General features: G+C 36.9%; 1 protein-coding gene and 1 long non-coding RNA gene across 3 annotated transcripts in view; one reads left to right on the forward strand and one right to left on the reverse strand.

Moving 5' to 3' along the window:
- Positions 1-16,253, forward strand: LOC120535912. Of its 2 annotated transcripts, none has more exons than XR_005634988.1 (3): positions 1-75; positions 13,394-13,485; positions 16,151-16,253. It is a non-coding gene; the product is annotated as an uncharacterized LOC120535912 (long non-coding RNA). The 2 variants fall into 2 exon arrangements; XR_005634989.1 differs by having other exon boundaries at positions 7-330.
- ei24 (EI24 autophagy associated transmembrane protein) overlaps positions 4,199-23,877 on the reverse strand; it is a 26,837-nt gene continuing 7,158 nt past the window's right edge. Inside the window, exons 2-11 of the mRNA XM_039764090.1 lie at positions 20,461-20,594; positions 20,010-20,155; positions 14,740-14,800; positions 12,391-12,457; positions 11,850-11,974; positions 11,628-11,747; positions 11,415-11,526; positions 10,694-10,805; positions 9,476-9,550; positions 4,199-6,192 (exon numbers count right to left, since the gene is read on the reverse strand). Of these exons, the coding sequence (XP_039620024.1) occupies positions 6,030-6,192; positions 9,476-9,550; positions 10,694-10,805; positions 11,415-11,526; positions 11,628-11,747; positions 11,850-11,974; positions 12,391-12,457; positions 14,740-14,800; positions 20,010-20,155; positions 20,461-20,502 (1,023 nt within the window). The 5' untranslated portion in view covers positions 20,503-20,594 and the 3' untranslated portion in view covers positions 4,199-6,029. The remainder of the gene's footprint in view (positions 6,193-9,475; positions 9,551-10,693; positions 10,806-11,414; positions 11,527-11,627; positions 11,748-11,849; positions 11,975-12,390; positions 12,458-14,739; positions 14,801-20,009; positions 20,156-20,460; positions 20,595-23,877) is intronic.

Genomic DNA, 23,877 nt, shown 5'->3' on the forward strand with positions numbered 1-23,877 from the left:
CGTGTCATGAGGACCCCTACAGGTTGGAGGCTGATTTTCAGGAAAATTAATGAAACCTTCGTGCTGTTTACTGCGGTTTGTATTGTAAATTTAATGAGAGTTTAAAAAATAAATGTTATTCCGTTACAAGACGATGGACGAGTTCGAGAAGGACTGCTAAAACGTATCATTATTTTATTTTGACATCTATAGACGTCAATGTTGAGTTATTAATTGAAAAAATAAGACTCTTGTTTATTCCGTGCTGACCCCAATAGGCCGGAGGATAATATCAGCGATATTTTTAAAATTTCGTTAACAGTGATTTTGTTACATCGATTATTACTACAGGTAGTTTCCGCCTGTTAACATTTATCTGTTATATCTTAACTTAGCATCTTGTGTAGACTGTTCTTAATACCATGCCATTCATTATTAGTTAAACAATACTGTATTTACTTCAAAATATACCAACGAATTTCATGTCTGTAATTATTTCTAATGTATTTTGCTTCGTATGCATAGATCATATGGACAATATTTGCTGTATGCTACCTTTACGAATGTATTTGTAAAAAGCCTTTTAATAATTAACGTGTTTAGCATTTTTATTTCTTCCTAGGAACACGATTCACAGTTATCCTTTGTTCATGTTGATGTTTAACATAAACGTTATGTCATTTAATTATGTATTTTTAATTAAACAGTTGCAGTAAAAGTCCAGCCTAACATTAATCCATACATGTAAAAATGTATAAGATTTCTAGGCTCATCCGATGTAATCATAATTGGATTTAGAAAATATTGGATCTATAGCTCAATTTTAGTCAATACAGCCCTGCCATATTCGCTTCACACATCTCAGAGTAAAGGTGACGTTAATGCACTTTTACAGTGGAATTGAAACGGTCTTAATAACAGAAACATTTGGGTGGTAGGGTCAGATTTTGGTATTAACAATAAGAAAGAATGGATCCATCGTGCCTTGTATCAATGGTTAGGGCTGGTGTTGTTGGTGTAATGATGTGAGTGATATTTTCTTGGCATACTTTGTGGCTCTTTGTACCCATTGAGCATTATTTAAATGCCACAGCCTACCTGAGTATTGTTGCTGATCATGTCCATCCCTTTATGACGGCAGTGTACCCATTTTCTGATGGCGACCTCCAGCAGGGTTAACATGCCATGTCAAAAAGCTCAAATCCTCTCAAACTGGTTTCTTGAACATGACCATGAGTTCACTGTACTTTAAAAGTGTCATGTTTTATTATTGTTATACAACATTGAATCACAGTGGATTTAATTTGGCTTTTTTGCCACTGATCAACAAAATAAAGACTCTTTAATGTCCAAGTAAAAGCAGATCTCTGCAAAGTGATCTGTATTTATTACAAATACAAAACATAAAATAAATGATCACATAAGTATTCACTCCCTCATATCAGTATTAAATAGAAGACATTTGGTAGCCATGAATACCTTGAGTCTTTGTGCACAGGTCTCTCTTTATCAGCTTTGCACATATGGACACCACCATTTTTCCTTATTCTTCTCTGCAAAACTGCTCAAGCTCTGTCATCTGGCATGTTGATCGTGAGTGAACTGCCTTTCTCAAGTCCAGCCAGAAATTCTCTCAGTTGAGATCTGGACTCTGACCCGGCCATTCCTGGATGTTCATTTTGTATTTGTAAGACAGTCCTGTTTTGACATAATGTTTGGAGTCTTTGTCTTGCTGGAAAATAAATCTTTTCTCCTTCACATCAGGATTTCCTCTAGAATTTCCCTGTATTTTGCTGCATTCATTTTCCCCTAAACATAAAGATGATGGGGTGGGATGGGGTGTAATGCTATTTGGTCAGATGGCCAAAAAGCCCAATTTTGGTCTCATCAGACCATAGAACCTTCTTCCAGCTGACTTAAGACTCTCCCAGTGCCTTCTGGCAAACTCTACCTGAGATATCATATGCATTTTTTCTCTTTGCCACTCTCCCATAAAGCTGTGACAGGTGAGGTATGATGGCAACAGTTGTTGTCTGCACAGTTGCACCAATCTTTTATCATTGCAGCTTGTAACTACTTCAGAGTTCTCATAGGGCTCTTGGTTGTCTCCCTGATCAGTCTTCTTCTCAGATGATCACTCAATATTTGTGGATGGCTTGCTCTAGATTTATACCTGTACCATACTCTGCGTTTCTTAGTGATTGATTTAACTGGACTTCAAAGGACATTCAATGACTTAGATGTTTTCTTGTAACCATCGCTCTTGGACTTGTGCTTTTCAATCAACTTTTCATGGAATAGTTTAGAGTGTTCTTTGATCTTCATTGTGTAGGTTAGGCTTGACTTATCACAAGTTGGACCTTCCAGATTCAATATTTATACTACAATCAATTGAAGCCCATTGACTGTGGGGAGGATTAGACCCATTAAACTAATTACTTGTATTCTAAAAACTACTGACTGCACCAATGATGATTTGGGTTTGTCATTTTAAAGGGTTGGTCATTTATATGGTCCGTTATCTTCTATTGTATATTTGTAAATAATTTAGAGCACTTTGCAGAGATCTGTTTTCACTTTGACATTAAAATGTCTTCTTCTGTTTATCATTGCCAAAAAGCCCAATAAAATCCATTGTGTTTCAAAGTTGCATAGTAATATAATTGGAAAACTTTGAAGAAAGGTACATGCTTTTTATTGCATCATATATATGACAATTTTGCAGCATTTCCACAGAGGTGCATACATATACAAGTTTGACTTTGATATGAAAAGTATATTGTTTAATGAGAGTAATATTTAAGCTGTAAGACAAGGTCTTTTCAAGTGGAATTACATTTATTAGAAGAAATGTAATTGGAGGGGGATCAGTGCCTGAACTTAATATCTTTTGTGGCAATCTCTTGTATTTATGCAAAACTCTCTGTTCATCAAGTTTTAGGTATAATTTATATTATATTAAAAATGGTATTAGTCAAAATGTGTATTGCCTTAAAAAAATCACATTTTAATACTTAAGATCTCTGATGACCAAAATGTTGAAGCCATGCAACATGTTTTCAATCAGATCTAAATAAAACGTTTGACTGCACCAACGACATTTGCAATCTTCTAGTGAAATTTTTTGTAACTTGGTTTGAATTACAATATATGCTTTAATACCCATTTTAATTCTTTATATATACATATTTACATTTTCAGCTTTCTAAATTAGAACTGGAGACACACTGAATGAGAGTGGCACCATGATCACTGCTATTGCCTTGCAGATTTAGCAACCTGATTTTGAATCCTGCACCTAGCTGTTGCCTGCCCCAAATGTTACAGTGGGTATGTCTGTGTGTGTGTGTTGAAGTGGACCCTGTTCTAAAGCTGGTTTGAGATTGTGTGATTATTATACAGAACTAGCTGTGTAAGTCCATGCTGTAAAAAGCCCGGGCTACTAGAAACCATGGATTCTGGCACTATAATTAATCAATCGCATCAGTTTTGCATAAGTGGCTAAGCGAGGTTCTCTATACTCGGTGGTTTCGTTTTGCCGATGTGCTCGCCTCGCTTGTGTAGTAGCGGCTAAGGGAATTTCTTTTTTCTCAGTGGTTTCACTTTGGTGTCAGAGTTGCTTTCTTTGAGTGTCATGCTGTAGCCTCGCATTTCTGGGCCAGACCAACAGAAAGACAGACACACACTTCCACGCATAGACATTTATGTATAAAATAAACTTAATTTAAGGACATTGTGACCTCTGGGCACAACACAATGTCATTAAATGTACTTTTAAGTCTAGACATGCTGGGTTCTTCTATTCTCCAGTCATCTCAATTTAAAGAGTGGTTTCTTTTTTTTCTCTCCAGTCAGCACAGTAAAACTTTCAATTCAATTAATTTTTGTGTAGGGTTCTTGCACAAGTACAGGCACAGGACAATGGCGCACATTTACAACTCTTGCCTGCTGCATTTTGTAGGGGACAAATTGTCTCTGAAACTTTTCATTTTGCCTAACTGCTAACCCTTGCATGTACACCCACATATTAAAATAGGCAAAAACTCTGTTTGAGAAAAATGCTAATTACATAGTCTCCTGTCTTTTCTATAATGTCTATAAGCTCACATTTTTTTTTAACACCACCAAAGATGACCGGTGTTCAAGCTAAAACTGCATTTCTGGTCTTTCTTTCATGCCACAATGTGTACTGTCCACCAAAATAAAAATTTCACTTGGATTTAATGTATCAATGGGATTTATTAACAGAAATTCATAATACTTTTACAAATTGTCACAATTATCAAGTAGCACACTGTCATTCTGCTTTTGTGTGCACTTTTCACAATCTGTAAATATATTTATTACATAACCAATGGCCACCTGAAATTACCTGATCTGAAATGCACAACCAAGAAGAAATATGCTTCCTTTAGCTGGAATAAAGGAGAGTTTATACATAGGGTCATTATTGTGTTGAACTTGACCAGCATTCATTTTTTGATTAAATGACAACATGGACTAATAGCATATATACTTATCAGATTGTTTTTATTAAATGAACGCAACTTATCAAGACTTCAATACAAATAATCAGAGTCTAGGACAAAGCATGAGCAAAAAGTGTCCATATGAAAATCTGGAAGCAAGGAATTAGCTGTCAAGTGAAAGCTTCATACCGCTGAATCTCTCAATTTTATTTTCAGATAAAGGAAGCAGATTGATTGTGACCAGGCCTCCTGGTTTGTTAACACTGCTCTTTGAAAGGTGTGCCATTTTCAGTTCACTACAATATGTCAGTGCATTGCAGAGGTCCAAACCACATTTGGAAAAGAAAACAAAAAAAAAAAAAAAGCCCGCCGTTACGTTTCTCATGGAACATAGATATTAGATATCCCATTCAAAAGACATACAGTATGTAGGAGCATTCCACACAACTATCAACGTTTAATACACAACATCTTCAGAAGATTTCAGGCCTACACTAGGAAGCTGTCCCTCACATACAGCGACAGGATGCTTGTCTCTTTCCTACCTCTTATTGTCTACATCAGATTACCACTGTCTGGACATAGGACTTCATTTTTTCCAGTCCTTCTTTCTGCCCTTATCATGGCATTGCAGTCTAATGAGCACAGGTACAAGACAATAATGAAAAAGAGTAAAAATAAAAGGGAAATATTAATTCATCAGTGATTCTTAATTAGCACTGCAGATCTGTTCAGAAGCTAAAAGGCAAAAAAAAAAAAAACAACTAAATAGCAAAGCACAAATCCAGAACAAATCAAATTTCGCCTTTTAACAAAATAGTATGATGCATGTTGTAGTGATATGGTAATCCTGATTAAATGACACATTTTTCTTATGCGTGTGTCCCTTTTTCAAAAACTTTAAAAAAACCTGGCAGTTCCACTTCTGGCATCACACCTTGTGTTTTGCTTATACCTATACTCAGGTGTAAAGCTTGGTTTGGGTCCTTTTGTCACAAGTAGTTTTTTTTTTTGTTGTTGAGGTAAGACATGCCTTCAAAGGTCTGACCACATCATTAACTTGTAGCCAAAGTTGTCTCTCAAGAAAACAGAATCCAAACAAACAAAAATAGCAAATCATAGGTAGGCCTGGAAAGACATGCGGAAGGGGGATGGATATTGATGGTCAAAAGAAATGAGTTTCTTTTAATATGGGCAAATGGCACAGCTTCTATACAAAAATAAAGTTACAAGTCTCAGGCACAAGGCAGTCACAAAGTCTATAAAACATTGTTCACATAAAAACAATATTTTTTCAGTGTTAAATCACATAGAAGCATCAAATTTCTGAAAAAAATCAAAATATGCCACTCCCCCAACCTTAAATAAATCTTCATATAAAACCTACAGAGTTTATTTTTCTTTTGCATTCATTTTTTATGTACTGTCCACTAACAGACATGTGCAACCTTCAGGTGGTTAATGGCTGCCAGAATCTGGCATTTGACCACCCTTAAAGAGGAATCAAGTGTCTTGCACTGTCTCATAAGTTGTGGAGAGCAGCCTGAACTGTATTGTTCCCTTAATGTCCTATGGTGGAGCTCACTGTGCAGCAAGGGGGCGATGTCGAGCTGGAGATGAATGGGGAGAAGACAGCCTCTCCGTGGAGGCCGAGGTGGTCAGGGACGACTGAAGGTGTACAGTCTTGTTGAACAGTTTGTTGCTAATCAGCACAACCAGAGAGAAGAGGCGTAACGGAAAGTGGCTGGACAGTAAAAGACAAGAAAAACAAATAAAGAAGTTAGAAATCTGTATGTAAAAGGATCAATTTAGCAACCATTAAGGCACTGTCAAGAGATTTTGTGATTCAAGAATTTAAATATCACCACCAACTGCAAATTATAAAGGACAGCCTTCATGCAGTGCTTCCTGGAGAAACGAGCACAGTAAAACTTTGAAGATATTAATTTACAGACTGAAAACAAAAATGAATCAGTTCAATATCTTTTATATATACAAATATTAGAAACATTTGTACACTTGGTTATCCATGTAGTTACTTTATCAGCCAATCGTGCCAGCATGTGAAAGAAGTTATATTTGCATATATTAATACAAATTGTGAAAGTATTGATTGGTAAACGTTGGTACCCAAACTCTACACTTGCTTCAACAGCTGTCTTTATATTAAATACCCAACTGAATGGGCTACCGATACAGAAATGGTTACTTCTACCAACAGTCTAGAAGGAGGCTTCAACGCCCTGCAGTTCTTAGTTGGTTAAACAGTAAACTGCATAAAAAGATGGGTAGGGTATCTACCACATTAACTTTTTAATATGTAAATCATAAAATTAAATTAAAACTTGCTGTACTTTTCACCTATACTGCATCCTTAATATTATACACTCACTGTGCAAATTATTAGCAACAACTGTGCAGCTGCTTATTCATATAATTTCCTAATCAGTCAATCATGCGACAGAAGTACAATATATAAAATCATGCAGATACAGGTCAGGAGCTTTAGTTATTCACATTAAATACCAGAATGGGGAAAAACTTGGATCTCAGTGATGTAATTGATGGTGGCAGACATTCTGTTTTGAACATTCCTGTAACTGCTGATCTCCTGAAAGTTTTACGTACAACAGTCTCTAGAGTTTACTCAGAATGGGGCAAAAATCAAAAACATCCAGAGAGCAGCAGTTTTGTGGACTTGAAATATTTTGTTGATAAAGAGTTGTCTGAGGAGAATGGCCAGAGTGATTGGAGGTGACAGACAGGCTACAGTAACTCACATGACCACTATATACAACTTTGGTAAGCAGGAGAGCATCTTAGCATGTCCAACACATCATACCTTAAGGTGGATGGGCTACAAAAAAAAAAAAAAAAAATCTACATTGGGTTCCACTCCTGTTACTCAAGAATGTTGCAGTGAGCACATGTTTATTATAACTGGACAGATGAAGACTGGAAAAAAATAGTCTGGTCTGATGAGTCTTGATTTCTGCTGAAGCACACAGATGGTATGGAGCCAACAGCATGAAAACATGCACCCAACCTGCCTTGTGTCAATAGTCCTTGCAAGTGGTAGTGATGTACTGGTCTAGGAAATGCCACGACCTATTTGAGTACTGTTGCTGAACATGTGCATCTCTTTGTGGCCATCTTCTAATAATTACTTCCAGCATGATAATGTACCATGTCCCGAAGCAAAAGTAATTTCAAACTGGTTTCATGAACATGACAATGCGCTCAGTGTTCTACACTAGTTACGGACCCATTTCAAAAGAACACATTTGGGATGTGGCAGAACGAGGGATTTGTAGCATGAAAGTGCAGCTGATGAACTGCATGATGCAATCATGTCAGCATGGACCAGTAATCTCAAAGGATTGTTCAAAACATCTTGTGCAATCCATGGCACAAAGAACAGAGATCGTTTTTAGAGCAAAAGGAAGCTTTAGCCAGTATTAGTATAGTGTTCCTAATAATTTGCTCAGTGAGTATATATGTATTTGTGTACTGTACATGAATGAAAAACAAGTATAATCTGAATGTATGAGTATACAGAGGATGGCTCCCTTGATATTTTAGAAGAAAAACCTGCCTTCATTCTTTTATAGCCTAATACATTTTTGGATAGGTTCAGGGGTGTTGAAATGCCAATTAAGTCTGCTGAAATCTCTGCAGTGTTCTCTGGAACCTATAACATTTGAATCAACTTCTGATTACCAAGCTACTTATCTTATATTATTATCTTTATGCATGTATGACAACAGAGATGTATGCATCATTGTTGCTGCTCTTTGTCTCCTAGGACAGAGGTACATATGACAATAGAAAGGCCAAATGTGCCCATTACTTTGTAGTAGGATTTTGCATGAAGACCTTAATTTTTGTCCATATAAAATGATGGTAGTGCAGGAACTCACTGAGAGAGACTTGGGGAGCAGAGCCGTAGAAAGTTGTGAACGAACATTGTGTAAACTGTTCATCGAGATGCCATTTGTCATGTGCAGTGACGAGGCATATTTTCATTTCAATGGTTGCGTAAATAAGAAAAACTTTCACTACTGGGCTGAAACCAACCCTTGTGAACTTCATCAGAGACCCCTGCACAGTGAGTGTATTACAACTTGGTGCACCGTTGCATAATTTGGCATTGTAGACCCTTACTTTTTTGAGGAGGGGGGGAGCAACAGTCATTGTCACTTCAGAATGTTACATTAAAATGCTAGAGAAGTTTTTGAGGCCCCAACTGAAAGAAATGGATGTGGTGGATGACTGATTTCAACAGGATGGAGCAACAGCTCATACGGTGTGGAGATCCATGCAAGTTTTGCGGGAGATGTGTCCTGGGAAGCTATTACCCTGAGTGGCGATGTCAGATGGCCTGATTTGCGGGTGATTTCTTCTTCTGGGGCTATCTCAGGTCAAAGGTCAAGGACACTATTTGCCACAAAATTGCCGCTATTCCCCTTGAAATGACCGAACAAGTCATATGAGCATTCAGATATTGTCTCGAAGAATGTATCGCTAATGATGGCCACCACCTTGAAGACACCATTTTTAGAACACAGTGAAAAAAATCTATTTTGTATACGCTTTCTTGTGTCATAATGAAAAATATTTTTATCTTGTAGCATTTTGGTAGAATAAATGTTTGAAATGTGATACTTCTTTTTGGCTCATCCTGTATAACACTTGCTGCCTTAAAAAGGCAAACATGATAACTGAAGACCGTTACCATCCTGCACTGGACTCCAACCTTCTATCTAATGCAGAAGTAGATTTAGGGACAACTTCTAACAATAGGTGGTACATTGCTAAACAGTCAGTCAAAAGAACACTGTCAAATAACTGTGTGTGTGTGTGTATCTTGCATAATCTCATTTTCTACTGGGAGAGGTTCTGGTTCATTCATAGACCCCAAATGGGTTAAAAAGTTTTGGTAAACATATAAAATTAAATGATTTTAACTCACCTTGTTGAGATATAAATATTAGAAAATAAGGAGGGGTATTCACTTTCATACTTACTAGAGTTTCACTGGAGTTTTGGCCTCATTAGCACTAATAATGAAGAGAGGAAAAAGGATCGAGAACAGACAACCACTAGAACGAAAAACAAAATCATTTTATAATATCAAAAGTTTATAGAAATGTGGTAACAGAAATGGTGAATAATCACTCAGATTGTCTAAGATTCTGCTGTTTAAATGGCTATATGCAGTTAAAAGAAGCAATAATTATGAACAATAAATGGACAATGATAAACTATTAATTACCAAGCAATGAAAGTGACTTAGGGTTTAATGTTAACATACCATTTTAATTATCAAGGAAATGGACATAAAATTGTGCACTACTGTAAAGGCTATACATATAAATGAATCAGAATAATTTTCAGCGTCCCTATTAATCCATGAGGACTGCAAATGGTTTAAATTGTGCAGTTCTACTCATTATATACAAAAACACAAATAAACAAGTTGAAATCAAGACTAAAGTGAAAATCATTCTTTGAAGGTCTAAGGGAACTGTGAAAACAATATTTTTCCAGCTAACCAATAAACCTGAAACAGCAGAATTATTTGAAATACCGCTTTAGTTAAGGACCCCGGGGAAATTAAGGGAAAATTTGTTAAAGGAAGAACCCAGTAAGTATTTTTTTCTTCAAAAGTTAATTAATAAAAAAATACTAAGTCAAGGAGTAGTGGATGATACCTTTAAGTTTCAAAAAATGGGGATGAGATCAGTGGAGGACCTACATTTTTTGGGGCACTGAAGCTTGAACTGTTATGAGGGCCCCTTTGCAACCAGCAGCGGGGTCTGGGTAACCATGATTATCTTCTTCGATAGGGCTATTCCATGACAGATGACCACATTTTTTTTTATACTTTAATAACCTTTACATTTTTATTTTAACTATTATTTTGTATTGAATTACACTATATTATTCATATTATTAAAAAAAAACCTTCTAATATAGTAGACATCCATAATTTTTAAGCTGGAGTCCCTTCAGGGTTAGGGGCCCTGAAGATTAAGTTTATGAGTTTCAGAGTAGATCCACCTCTGGATGAGACACTGTAAATAACAGGTGTCAGCTCCCCAAATAAGCTTGATAAACTACATGACATCCTTTCAATGTAAATATTTCTCTAAAAGAAGCCATTAAGAATTGAAACTATTATATCATCAGCACACAACCAAAAAATAAACTGTTAAGTAGATGTGCATGTCTCATTTTCATACCTAATGATATAGGAAGAAGGCAAGGCAGTTAGTAGAGCCATTGGAAGCCCAAAGCCAAAGTAATAGGGCCAGTTTCGTTCAATATTGGAGAGCCGCTGATGCATCTCAATGCCTACATACCAGTCATAAAAGAAACACATGGAATATTACATAAATTGTCACAATAATAAAATATGTTACATATGCAGTAAGTCCAGTCAAAAGACATGCTATTAAGATCATAAGAGGAGGGAGGAGAAACTCAAAAACAAATGGATTAATTTTGTTTAGCAGGAGTACTGCGCTGAACATCCAGTGCATGGACAAGCTCAACAGACTATTATTATTTACCTACAATTTGCTATTAATTTAATTATCCTACAGCACTTTGAAATTTTTACTGCTTTAGCATTTATTTCAACTAGCAGTTAATCCATAAACATACCAATGATCACTTACACCGAATGTGTTTAGTACCAACAGTTAACCTGACCCTTACATCTTTAGGGTATGAGATTAAAACAAACAATAGAACACAGAACACGGACAAACTCCACATTGACATTGACTAAGGTGGGGTATGATTCCAAATATTTGGAACTTTGAAGCAGTGGCCCACTACAAAGTAATCTTAAATTATATAGTGTGATAGCCTGATTCTCATAACAAAGCATCTCTTATTTGGCAAAAAAAAAAACATCACACACACACCAAAAGAACAATGTTGATGCAAGGTCCTTACCGTGATTAAACCAACGGTACTCAAAGCAGTAGAGTGAATAAAGTAGAGACATATGAAGAAGGCTGATCAGCTGACCAATGACATCAATAGGGAAGAGACAGACTATCATTCCCTTTTAAGAATAATAAGAATAATAAAAGATATTCATGTTAGAAAAACTTCAACACTGTTTGTAGGTAAAAGCAATTAAACAAGGGATGCCAGGGGTAATACCTGAATGAGGAAGAGGGCCTGAAGCAACAGGTTGAAAAGCATGTCTGCTATGATTTTACTAACACTTGGAAAAGGCTGAATCTTTCGTCCTGACACTTCAAAAGCAAGATCTGCAATGTCCTGAAGAACAAAATGGGAAAGAAATATGTTCCAAAAATATTTTAGACACACTAAGAATATATTGCAAATTAAATGAACAAATATACTAATGGTTGCACAAACCTGAAACCATATGGCATTAACAATTTTGCTAAGAACAAAAAGGGGCAACACCCAGAGGGCACTGAAAACTGAAGTCAAGATGAACTCTAACCAGGACCATACATCACCATGGAGAGAAGGATCCCCTTAAAAGAAAAATAAACATTTTTATTAAATCTTGACAACAACAGGAATATTTACACAAAATCTTACACTTTCTCAGTCATATTTCATGTTTTCTTCTTTTATTTTTATCTATCCCTTATTCTAACACAGAGTTGCCTAGGACCTATTCTGGTAACATCAGTTGCAAGGAAGGTGTTATCCAGTTCATCACAGTGGAACTGTTTTTAACTGCCAATCACTAATCTGTTTGCTTGGAAAACCAGAGAATCTGGAGAAAACCGACACAGACATAAGAGCAACTAAAACCACCACAAACAGTGACTGGGCCTTTCTATTCTGATTTGACTGTTTGGAATTATTTAAAGAGGACCACAGGCGTGCCACAATTTAACAGAGTTACTTTTTATTTTGTAATAGATTTTTGTGTCTTTCTTACCAATTATTCTTGCTGTGATGGTTTGGAGAAGGGGAATAAATACTCGGTAGAAGAGATACAGACTTAGCTGGAAAAAAAAGAATATTTACATTTTAAAATACTTCTCCATGGCTTTCACAACATATAGAAAAATGTATCAATATATTCACCAACTTTTCTTTATGATGTACAACAATTTAAAAACAGGAAGAGAAAAAGTAACAGGGGAAACAGGTCTTTGAATAATTTTATATGATAATTTCCTAATCTTTAAATAAAATGGGAAAAATGTCACTTTGAATCATAAAATATTGTATAGCAATGAATTTGTGTGCAAAAACTTAAATTAGTGGTTATTAACTTGAGGACATTTCTGACAAATGTTATAATTTAACTGCTTTATTTTAGTTTGCACGTTCTCCCCATGTTTGCGTGGGTTTCCTCCCACAGTCCAAAGACATGCAGGTTAGGTGGATTGGCGATTCTAAATTGTCCCTAGTGTGTGCTTGGTGTGTGGGGGTGTTTGTGTGTGCACGCCCTGCGTTTTTTTTTTTAACTGAGAGGGTAATTTCCAGTAACCAAAAAAACAGCATGCAATCTGAGATTGAGTAGCTCTACTGAAATATGAACCAAGAACAAAAATGAGACTCTACTACTGAAACAATTAAGGACCAACCCACAACCCTTCCCTGACTGTACTGAAGCTAAATGCATCTACAGCATTGGCTTCCCTGGCTAGCTCTAGCTTCTCATCTCAAAGGTAAGTTTACACAGAGAACAGTATCTCTCATTGCTGCCATCAAAAAGAACCACCAGCATTATTGCCCTAGGAATACAAGCAAATAAAGAAATTTGATAAAATAACACTTATTCTAAATGCCAAAAAGGTGTCTGCATTTAAAAAGGAAAAGTGTTAACCGAGATCATTTGCTTAGAGTGTGTTGCGTATACCTGTGTGGTCTAGAAGTGATGATTATTAAAATCACAAAGCTGCAATTTCTAATCTCTCTCTCTCTCTCTCCAGGTGTACCAAGCAAGTCACCGAACCCATCAATACTCTTATTAAGTAAGACTTTTGGACATCAGTAAAAAATACAGTGCATTTGAGGTACTTTGGTAAGATACTCATTATGATCTTCACTATATCGAACAGAAATGCTTAGCTTGATTTATACTTAGTAATAGTAAAATATTTCTTTTTTTCATGCATATCTCCTTCAAACATCTTCTTAATAAATGCAAATGTAAATATTCTAAGAAATTCTACATTTATGTTGGTAATTTCTTTCGGTGTACTTATACCCTCTATATTTATTCTCATCAATCAGAAGGATATCTAAACAGCAGCCAATACAGCATACACAAAAACTGCAGGAATATGTTACTCATTAAAGTCCGATTTTCTGTGTTACAAACAGGTGACTGACTATAAGAGTAAACTATACAGTTTGTTAGGTTTATTTGGCCTTACTTGAATACACTGGCTGACATCAATTTCATGTTTAGTGTTTTATTTATTTTATTTTATTTCAATTAAACTATCACAGTTCCAAACCTACTATATTGGATGAATACTACTTTAACTGTTAATGTGAATAATGGCTAGGAAATTAGGAAACTTATTATTTATAGTAGAAATGTGTTTTTTACTTGGTATATGTATGTAGATGCATACTTGTGTCTGAGAAATTTGTTCTAAATGTACAGTAACACTGGAATCTGTTAATGTGAATAATGGCTAGGAAATTACCCTGGGGAAATACAAATTAGTAAACTTATTATTTATAGTAGAAATTGTGTTTTTTATATGGTGTATGTATGTAGATGCATACATGTGCCTGAGAAATTTATTCTAAATGTGCAGTAACACTGGAATAGCTAACTATGCCAAACCTAATGAATTTGTGTTTATTCTTTTACTGTCTGAAATGTATGTTAGTAAACTACATAACTGCATTTACTGTACTATAACCATTACAGTTATGTAACATTCAACTGAGGTACTTTTAATGTAAAATCATATAAAAAAAAAAGAATTACAGCATTTGGAAGGTTCAAAATAACTGCCTAATAGAATATTATGAGTAAACACATTACGATTTCAAATAAGTTTACTGTAATTTTCATGTGTAGAAGTACATTTTATAAATCTCACTATAGCTCTTTATATATTTAACATTTAATTCTTTTTTTAATAATAACAGAAAAATAAAAAAAACACTCCTGAGATGCATCTTTTCCAGTAACAGATCTGCCTGGGTCTTATAAATTTCTTTGTATGTGATTTCATGCTTCATTAAATAACGCATGGATTTTAATGCCTTGCGCATTCTCTCTACTTAATCTGACATTCTCCCACAAATACATTACCCAGAACACGCCGCCATTCCAGGCACAACACTGCAGGATTCTACTGGCCAGACGGGGTTCACTGGAAAAAAACCCAAAAATGTCTTAGTTTTACTAAACATGAAATAAATTAATGAACATATAAAAATGTAATGAATACATGGATATAACAATTAAACAAAACTAAGTTAGAGCTATGAAAAAAACTATTTTAGCTATTTCACGAAAAAGAAATGGAATTACTTCTCTTTGCAGACTTGTTTAATCTTTCCCCTTAGGTAAGATCCTAGACATTCATCTGAGAGGTTATGAAGCCAAAAAAGCACTACTGTATGCCTAATCTGCAAAAAAGGCCCATTCCAAAATAAAGACAAATACAGCATTCCCAAGTACCCAAAAACAGCAGCTAAGAAGTAATCAGATGTATTTACAGATGTAGAAGAAAAGTTGTCATTAATCAGCAGTGGTCAAATTAACAATGCACTACGTAACATCAACTCCAAATGTAAAATTTACTAAACAAGGTTAGTGCTCTGGTGCTTCTCCTTCACCTTCAGTATTTTCACATGTGATTTACTAAAGCACAAAACAACACAAATATGCTATTTAAATAAATACCAATAAAAAGAGTTATATTTTTTCCTTTCTGTATATTATCACAACATTCATATTAAATAGCTAGCAACAGCACTAAATGATTAATTGAAATTTACAATAAAAATGTAAAATTTAACTTCATTTATTGAGAATGATTTATATGCAATGAACATACAGTATTTTAATATTGCTGCTAACATGCAGTAGCTATAAATAACATCATTTTGTCCATCTGGATATTGCAAAGCTGGCAATTCTTCATTGCAAAATTTCTCAAACTCTCTCATGTGATCTATAGCCGTCTTATAAACAGCAATTTGCAGCTTCATATCCTCAAATGGAATAAGATTGGGATTTGACTTTCACTCGTTATTTTAAACCATTACAGTGTAGCTCTGGGTGTATATTTAGAATCAGTGCATTGCTGGATTATTACTTTTGAGGTTCCAAGTCTCTTAATGAATGCATCGGGTTTTCTTCTAAGATTTCTCTGTATTTTGCTGAAATAATTTTGGATTTTTTCTTTGCAAGGCTTTCTGGCCACAGTACAAAAAGGCATTCTACTTATACCATATTCCACAGTATAGATAGTGCTATGAAAGTGATGTATGGTGTTATCCTTGTTGCCTGTAAGTGTAAATTTGTTCTCTTTGCAAAAATAGAATTTTTTTTCCACTTTGTCTCAAGTTCTCCCACATGCCTGTTGGCAAACAATATTCAAGACTTGAAGAGGAATGGTTTTCATATTTAAACCCAATATGTTTAGCAATTGGTTAGATGTTACCATACAGGTACTTTCTCCCATTTCAGATCTGAAACACTTTACTCCTTACAGCTTCTCTGGGCTTCTTTGCAGTTTCCCTGACTAATGTCGCTCTGACATCACATGTGATGAAGACCATGGAGCAGCTGCTGCTTCACCACCTGAGGCCACAGGTCCTCCATGCCCTCGACCCTCTGCAGTTCGCATAGCAGGAGAAGGTGGGAGCTGAAGATGCCATCATCTGTATGCTACACTGATCCCTCTCCCACTTGGACAGAGGCAGTGGTCCTGTAAGAATTATGTTTCTGGACTTCTCTAGCGCCTTCAACACTATCCAACCTCTGCTCCTTAGGGACAAGCTGACAGAGATGGGAGTAGACTCATACCTGGTGGCATGGATCGTGGACTATCTTACAGACAGACCTCAGTATGTGCATCCTGGGAACTGCAGGTCTGACATTGTGGTCAGCAACACAGGAGCACTGCAGGGGATTTTACTTTCTCCGGTCCTGTTCAGCTTATATACATCGGACTTCCAATACAACTCGGAGTCCTGCCACGTGCAAAAGTTCGCTGACGACACTGCTATGGTGGGCTGCATCATGAGTGGGCAGGAGGAGGAGTATAGGAACCTAATCAAAGACTTTGTTAAATAGTGCCACTTACACCTGAACACCAGCAAAACAAAGGAGTCAGTGGTGGATTTTAGGAGACCCAGGCCCCTCATGGACCCCGTGATTATCAGAGGTGACTGTGTGCAGAGGGTGCAGACCTATAAATACCTAGATGATAAATTGGACTGGACTGCCAGTACTGATGTTCTGTGTAAGAGAGGACAGAGCCGACTATACTTCCTTAGAAGACTGGTATCCTTCAACATCTGCAATAAGATGCTGCGGATGTTCTATCAGACGGTTGTGGCGAGTGCCCTCTTCTACACGGTGGTGTGCTGGGGAGGCAGCATCAAGAAGAAGGACGCCTCACACCTGGACAAACTGGTAAGGAAGGCAGACTATATTGTAGGCACGGAGCTGAACAGTTTGACATCCATGGCAGAGCGACGGGCACTGAGCAGGCTCCAGTCAATCATGGAGAATCCACTGCATCCACTGAACAGGATCATCTCCAGGCAGAGAAGCAGCTTCGATGACAGACTGCTGTCACTGTCCTGCTCCACTGACAGACTGAGGAGATCATTCCTCCCCCACACTATGCGACTCTTCAATTACACCTGGGGGAAACGTTAACATTATACAAAGTTATTGTCTGTTATACCTGCATTTTTATCACTCTTTAATTTAATATTGTTTTTTTTATTGTTTTTTATCAGTATGCTGCTGCTGGAGTATGTGAATTTCCCCTTGGGATTAATAAAGTGCTGACTATCTATCTATCTTTCTTTCTTTCTTTCTTTCTTTCTATCAAATGGTCTTCATTTCTACATACACAGATCTACAGGGCACAACATTCTACAATGATTTACATGCACAGAATATTTTCTATATGTTGTGTTAGCCTTTACTGTGTTTTGGGAATTTTAAAAGTCTTGTACCTCTGCCCAGATTCTTCTTTATAATCTTACAAAGACTTTACTTTAAAAATTGAATTTTCTTCAATATTTATTTTTGGTAGGGGCTGCAGTTACCTGGTTTTAGCAGAGATTATTCAAGTCTGTTTTTCACTTCATAACTAAAGATCAGGCAATAATTAAGTGGTTGGAAATGCTGCCTTCAACATCCTGGGTTTGAATCTTTCTGGAGTTTGCACATTCTCTCTTTATCTGTATCTGTGATCTGGGTGACCTACCAACTTCCCAAAGATGTTCAGTTATGGGTATCTGCTGATTCTAAACTGTCTTTGAGTGTGTGTGTGAAGTGTGTATGCGTGTGCGACTGTGTGTGCATATGTGAGTGGGCTCTGTAATGAATTGCCACCCCAAACTGTGTTGGCAAAAAGCCCAGGGTCCTAGAAACTATTGAAATCATCAGAAAAAAATGGAAATGTAGAGATGTCAGGTAATTGAAAGGAACTACTCTGGGCATCTCTCTCCTAGAAGGTTTCGTTTTGCCTGACATGCTCGCCTCGCTTGTGCATTAGCGACGGGAGGAAAAGTAAAAGCGATACCGTTTTGGCGATGTTAGCGGCTAAGCGACTTTATCTTTCTTCTAAGGTTTAGTTTTGTTGACGTGCTGGCCTCGCTTGTGTTATTAGCAGCTAAGCGAGTTTTCTGTTTCCTTGGAGGCAGAGCCCTTACCCCGACTCCACCTCTCACTTCCAGAGGTAAAATATATAACTATAGTTTGTCAACGTTAAAATATTGCGGGCAGACAACTGTGGAGTGAAATAACTTTCTGCTCTCAGGACTGTGTTGTCATTTAAGAATTAAAGGAGCATTTAATTTGTGTGAAGAAGAAAAAGGTAAAATGTATCCACATGCCGCAAATGCTTATATTCTTATAACTATTACTTCAGTACTTTTTTCTTAACGTTAGTTTTATAAAATTACATGGCAATAAGAATGACACAGCACCATTAAGCATTCAACAGCGATATTTAATACTATGTTTTAAGTCAAACTAAATTTCAACACGATCCCCAAACTTCTTCCACTGTAAGCCATGGGTCCCTAGGTTCCTATATATTTTTTCTCAAGAGCCAAATACAAGCAACATTACAAAGCCAGAAGGCACTGCGTCAACCTTGTATGGTTGTACTATATAATTATTGTACAGTATTTTTAATGGCAGCTGTCTTATTATTATAGTATTTTTATTATTAATAATTATTAATTGCAATCTATTACGTAGGCTTTATGCTAGTAATTTCACTTAACTTGCCATTCAAACTGAAGTGACAGTGGCAAGTAGAAACAAGAGACTTGAGGGCAAGATGGAGTTCTGCTGCAGCAATGCAAAGGTGTGCACTGGAGGGACTGCTCCTATCCTGACTGGTGATAATGCTAATTGGAAAAAATAAATATTCACAAACTAGATGGAGGAAAATATTGTGGAGGGCAGCACTGTAATCATACTTGTGCATATTAATCTGGGAGCCATGTTTATACATGTTTAAACAGAAACAAAACTGATTTTGATATTTCAAAGGTGTTCAATCGAAGAGACGCTTCATCCAGGGATGAAATTAACCTTTTGGCCTTTGCTTTCAACTGGCCAAGTCCAGAAATTGAGAATGGCTGTAACAGAAGCAGCAGGATTTCATATGAGGAGTTGACATTCTCTAAAAGAAACTGTCTATCAATTCTGCTGTGAATGCGTGCATCTATTGAAAATCACTGCTTTATGTACTGAGGTTTGTTATGTGATAGTTCTGTAGGAAATGTTAAGTTAAAATGACCATTGCCCTTTTTGGCTGGGGTTTCAGTGGCACACAAGGTTTCTCAGCTAACAGACCTCACTGCCCATCCATATATGTACATCAGAGTGGAGAACATGCTGGAAAACTGTCTGGGATGGTCTGCTGAACTGAGAACTTTCTGCAGTCATCCCACATCAGCTTTCTGAATTTCATCTGACAACAACACTACTAATCAAGATTAGTGACATCTTTGCAGACTTTGCTGTCTAAAAAGATGTCATAATTTCATTGTTACTAGCAGGTGAATTCCAGCCAGCAGAAGAAACACCTTGAATTAAAACTAGGTACACATTTTTGTTGGCAGCAGACATTCTTGCCAGCTTCTTATATGAAACAGGTTTAGCTTTATATAGCTTTTCTCTACAAAGTTAAAGAAAGACAAGGCAAAGCAAGCTATGAAAGATTACACCGTGGACACAAGCAAACGACCATTTGGAAATGAAGAACAAGTGCACTCCACTGTAAATGTAGTTCCCCACTTAACCCAGATTAAAGACAATGCCAGTCAATGCCACATCAGATGTCATCTAAAAGTCCAAAAACTAGTTTGACTCACGTCTCCCGTTTGTGCTCCTCACTCTGTGCCCTTCTCTGTGCCAAAGCGCCACTGATCCTCCTACGTCTTTGCTCTGATCGTTTCTGCTGGATCCTTGCATCTAACCTGTAGATTGTGCCAATCCCTAAAATGGAGTCCTTTATTCCCTGAAATAAAAAAATAAGCAAAATCCTATTTTGAAGATAAAAAGGCTTAAAAAAGAAAACAATTACAGGACAAACATAACTCAGTCTTTTTCACTCATACTTTTAAGACATGTGTCTACCTCTAATAACAATACTGAATATTAAATGGTGTGCCGTTATAATAGTCTTTGCTGGGGCTCTAATGATAAACTAAAATAACTAGTCGCTAAAAATACCTCACTTTGAAAATGCCTCTTTACTTAATGGAAAAAAAATCCCCCAATACTCATTGCCAATTCTCTTAAATTGCCAAGAGGATGACTGACTGTTGCAACATCACGCAGGAAGGTTCTGACGCTGTCAGCCATTTCCGGTACTTAGACAAGTTCATCAGCTACAGAAGGAAGGTGTGCTGCAACTCAAGAAAACTCTCATGTTGGCTGGAGGGAGGCCTTCGCACCTGGATTAGAAAAAAAAGAAATATGTAAGGAACAGAAAATAAAACAGATTAGTGAATTTCAGCTTTGCGTTCAAGAAAGAATAAGTAAATATTTTTTTCATTTGCATTTTTCAAAATTTACAATTCTAATTTACTTGACTCCAGTTAAGAACTGGATAAATCTCTAGCCATTCCCTTTAATTTTCCATATTTTGACATAAAAGGGGTTCAAGTTTTTGACAGAAAATGCAGGTGACATTTACTGTACATGACACAGCAGGGATAGCGTTACTGGAATGCTGCTAGAGCAACCTTACCAACGAGTAAGAAAAAAAATATTAACAGGTTACTAAGGTAAACTTTAAATTAATCTTATTTAATAGCATTAATGTTATCTTTACTGCACTGAACTTTTCTCATTACATATTGACAGTAGGTCCAGAGAAATTAAAAGTCCATCAAAGAAAAAGCATTTTTGTTTTTTTTACTTTAATAGTTTTTATTGTATTTTTGAAAATCAGAACATTACAATCCCATACTACTTAATGAAACAAATGATAATAACATAAAAGATGTACCCATTAACTTCAGAATTAATCTGGAAATACAATAGAAATACAAAGAAAAAACAAAACATATATCCATCCATGTTTAAACCTGCTTATCCTGAGCAGGGTTGTGAGGAGGCTGGAGTCTATCCCAGCAGGCCTTGGACACAAGGCAGGAACAACCCCTGGACAGGGTACCAGTCCATCGCAGGGAAAACACGCACACATACAGTACATACAACAAAAAACCCACCTAGGCACAGGGGGAACAAGCAAACTTTGCTCCACATGGAGTACACCGGATGTGAACCTTGGCCTCCTTGTTGCAAGGCAGTAGAAAAACAGAACAAAGCCCTCAAATGAAACTTTAAAGACATTTTACAATTTGATCTTATTCATACTGCAATGGAAGATGATTTTTATATCCCATAATTTCATTAAAAATATTCTGACATACTGGAAATAAAAGAGATTAACTATTGCAGTTTCAAGTCAAGTCAAGTTGGGGAGCATGCACTGGTACAGTGCATTGCCGCACCCACTACACAACGAAACAACTTGGGATTCTGGTTGGCAACTCCACACAGTCCAGTCCCACCATCTGGAAATGACCCTCTATCTGCCACAGCCAGGGGTTAAGTGGGCGACCTCTTGGCCTGGTCCAGCCACTCTGGTCCCCAACAATGAGGATCTTACAAGCTGGATCACCCTCAGGGAAACTTGCCACATGACCGTAGTGCCGTAACTAATGCTCCCTCACAATGCAGGTAATGTGCTTCATTCAAGACTCCATCAGCAACCGCTCTTTCGACACAAAGTCAAACCAACGTACCCAAGGATTTTCCGGAGAGACACAGTACCAAAGGGGCCCAGTCTTCGTCTCAGGTCACTGGATAGCATCCATGTCTCACAACCATATAGCAAGACAGGAAGCACCAGGACTCTAAAGACTTGGACCTTCGTCCTTTTGCAAAGATATCGGGAGCACCACACACCCCTTTCCAGTGACCTCATGACACCCCCATGCTCTCCCAATCCATCTACTGACTTCATAGGAAGAGTCACCAGAGACAGGAATGTCACTGCCAAAGTAAGTAAACCTCTCAACAAGGTCCGCAAACAGACAAACTGCTGATGGCTGTTCCCAAGAGGTCATTAAAGGCCTGGATCTTGGTTTTTATCCAGGACACTCGCAAGCCCAGACACTCAGACTCCTCACTCAGTCCCTTGAGCGCCCCGATCAGAGCCTCCATTGACTCTGCGAAGATCACAGCATCGTCAGCAAAGTCAAGATCCGTGAATCTTTCTTCACTAACAGATGCCCCACAGCTGCTGGACCCCATGACCTTGTCCAACACCCAGTCCATACAAGCATTGAGCAAGATAAAAATATTTTATTTTATGCTCTGTACATGCAGAACCTTGACAATGTATTTGGCCACCAACCTTTTTTTTTTTTTTAATTTTTTTTGAATAATCTGAGTAGGAATTTTTATTTATAAATGAAACAGTTGCCCTCCTGGTCTTTTCACACACTATAAATATCGAGAGTTTACAGAGAATGGTGCAATAAACAACAAATAGCCAGTGAGTGGCAGTTATGTGAGTTAATGAGAGAAGCCAGAGGGAAATGGCTAGACTAATTCAAATTAGCAGAAAGGGCACCCATGCTGAAACAGCAGCTCTTTACATCAGTGGCACAGAAGAGTACCTGTGAACACATAACATACACAGCCTTCAGCTACATTATTAGAAGACAAATGCCAGATTTCACACCTGTCAATTAAGAGCAGGAAGACAAGTCTGTGGTGGGCACATATTACCAAAACAAGGTGACTAAAGATTGAAAATATGTTGCCTAGTCTGACAAATGTTAAGGTCAGAATTAATGGTATAAATAGTAGTATAACGGTGTGGGGAATATTTTTTTTCCACACAGTAGGCCTGTTACAACCAACAGGGCATCATTTGAATGCACAAAGTGTAGACCTTGTATATCCCATTATGGCTTCGGTTTGCACTTTTCCAAACATATATTTACAGCTGTGCACTATGTTATAAAGCTTATACAGTCAACTATGGAATTATTGACCCCCCTGAAGAAAATGGGTAAAAACAAAAAAAAAAAAAAAAACATAAAATAAGCAATATGATTAAAACATTCTTCAAAATATTTGGAGATTTTTTTACCGTTTGTCTAAACGTAAAAATCATTCCTACAAGAACATAGTTTTATTTTAAGAAAAGTGTAATGTCTCAAGGGGACACATTTATTGCCACATTTAAATAAATATCAAATAAATACATATCCTTGCTTCTCTTATCCAGGAACTCCTTTGCTGTCTACAACCATTTCCTGTTTCCCTGGGGTAAAAATAAGATGCTGCACACACGTAAAATCCTTTGGTCATCCTTTGTTGTGCAAATTAGGAAATGGTTATAAATAATTCATAGGCCACAGAATACAATGTTAAGGACAATCAGGGTATTAAAAAAATTTCAAAGTACGAAATGGCTGAAAATCTGTTTGGAAGAAGACATGTGAGCATGATGCCCCAACGCATAGTGAGAAAGGAAAATCCTCAAAGAACACATGTGGTTTCTCAACTCCATAATTTGGTTGAATATTGGGGTTCTAATATTTCTAAATTAACTGTTGGATTCCAACTCCAAAGACCTAAAGCTATTTCAAAAGAGGCCCTTTTTAGGCGCAAGACACAAACAGATGGCTCCTGAAGTTTGCCTTGCATCACTAG

Source organism: Polypterus senegalus, chromosome 9 (genome assembly GCF_016835505.1).
Source record: "Polypterus senegalus isolate Bchr_013 chromosome 9, ASM1683550v1, whole genome shotgun sequence".
Taxonomy (NCBI): Eukaryota; Metazoa; Chordata; class Cladistia; order Polypteriformes; family Polypteridae; genus Polypterus; species Polypterus senegalus.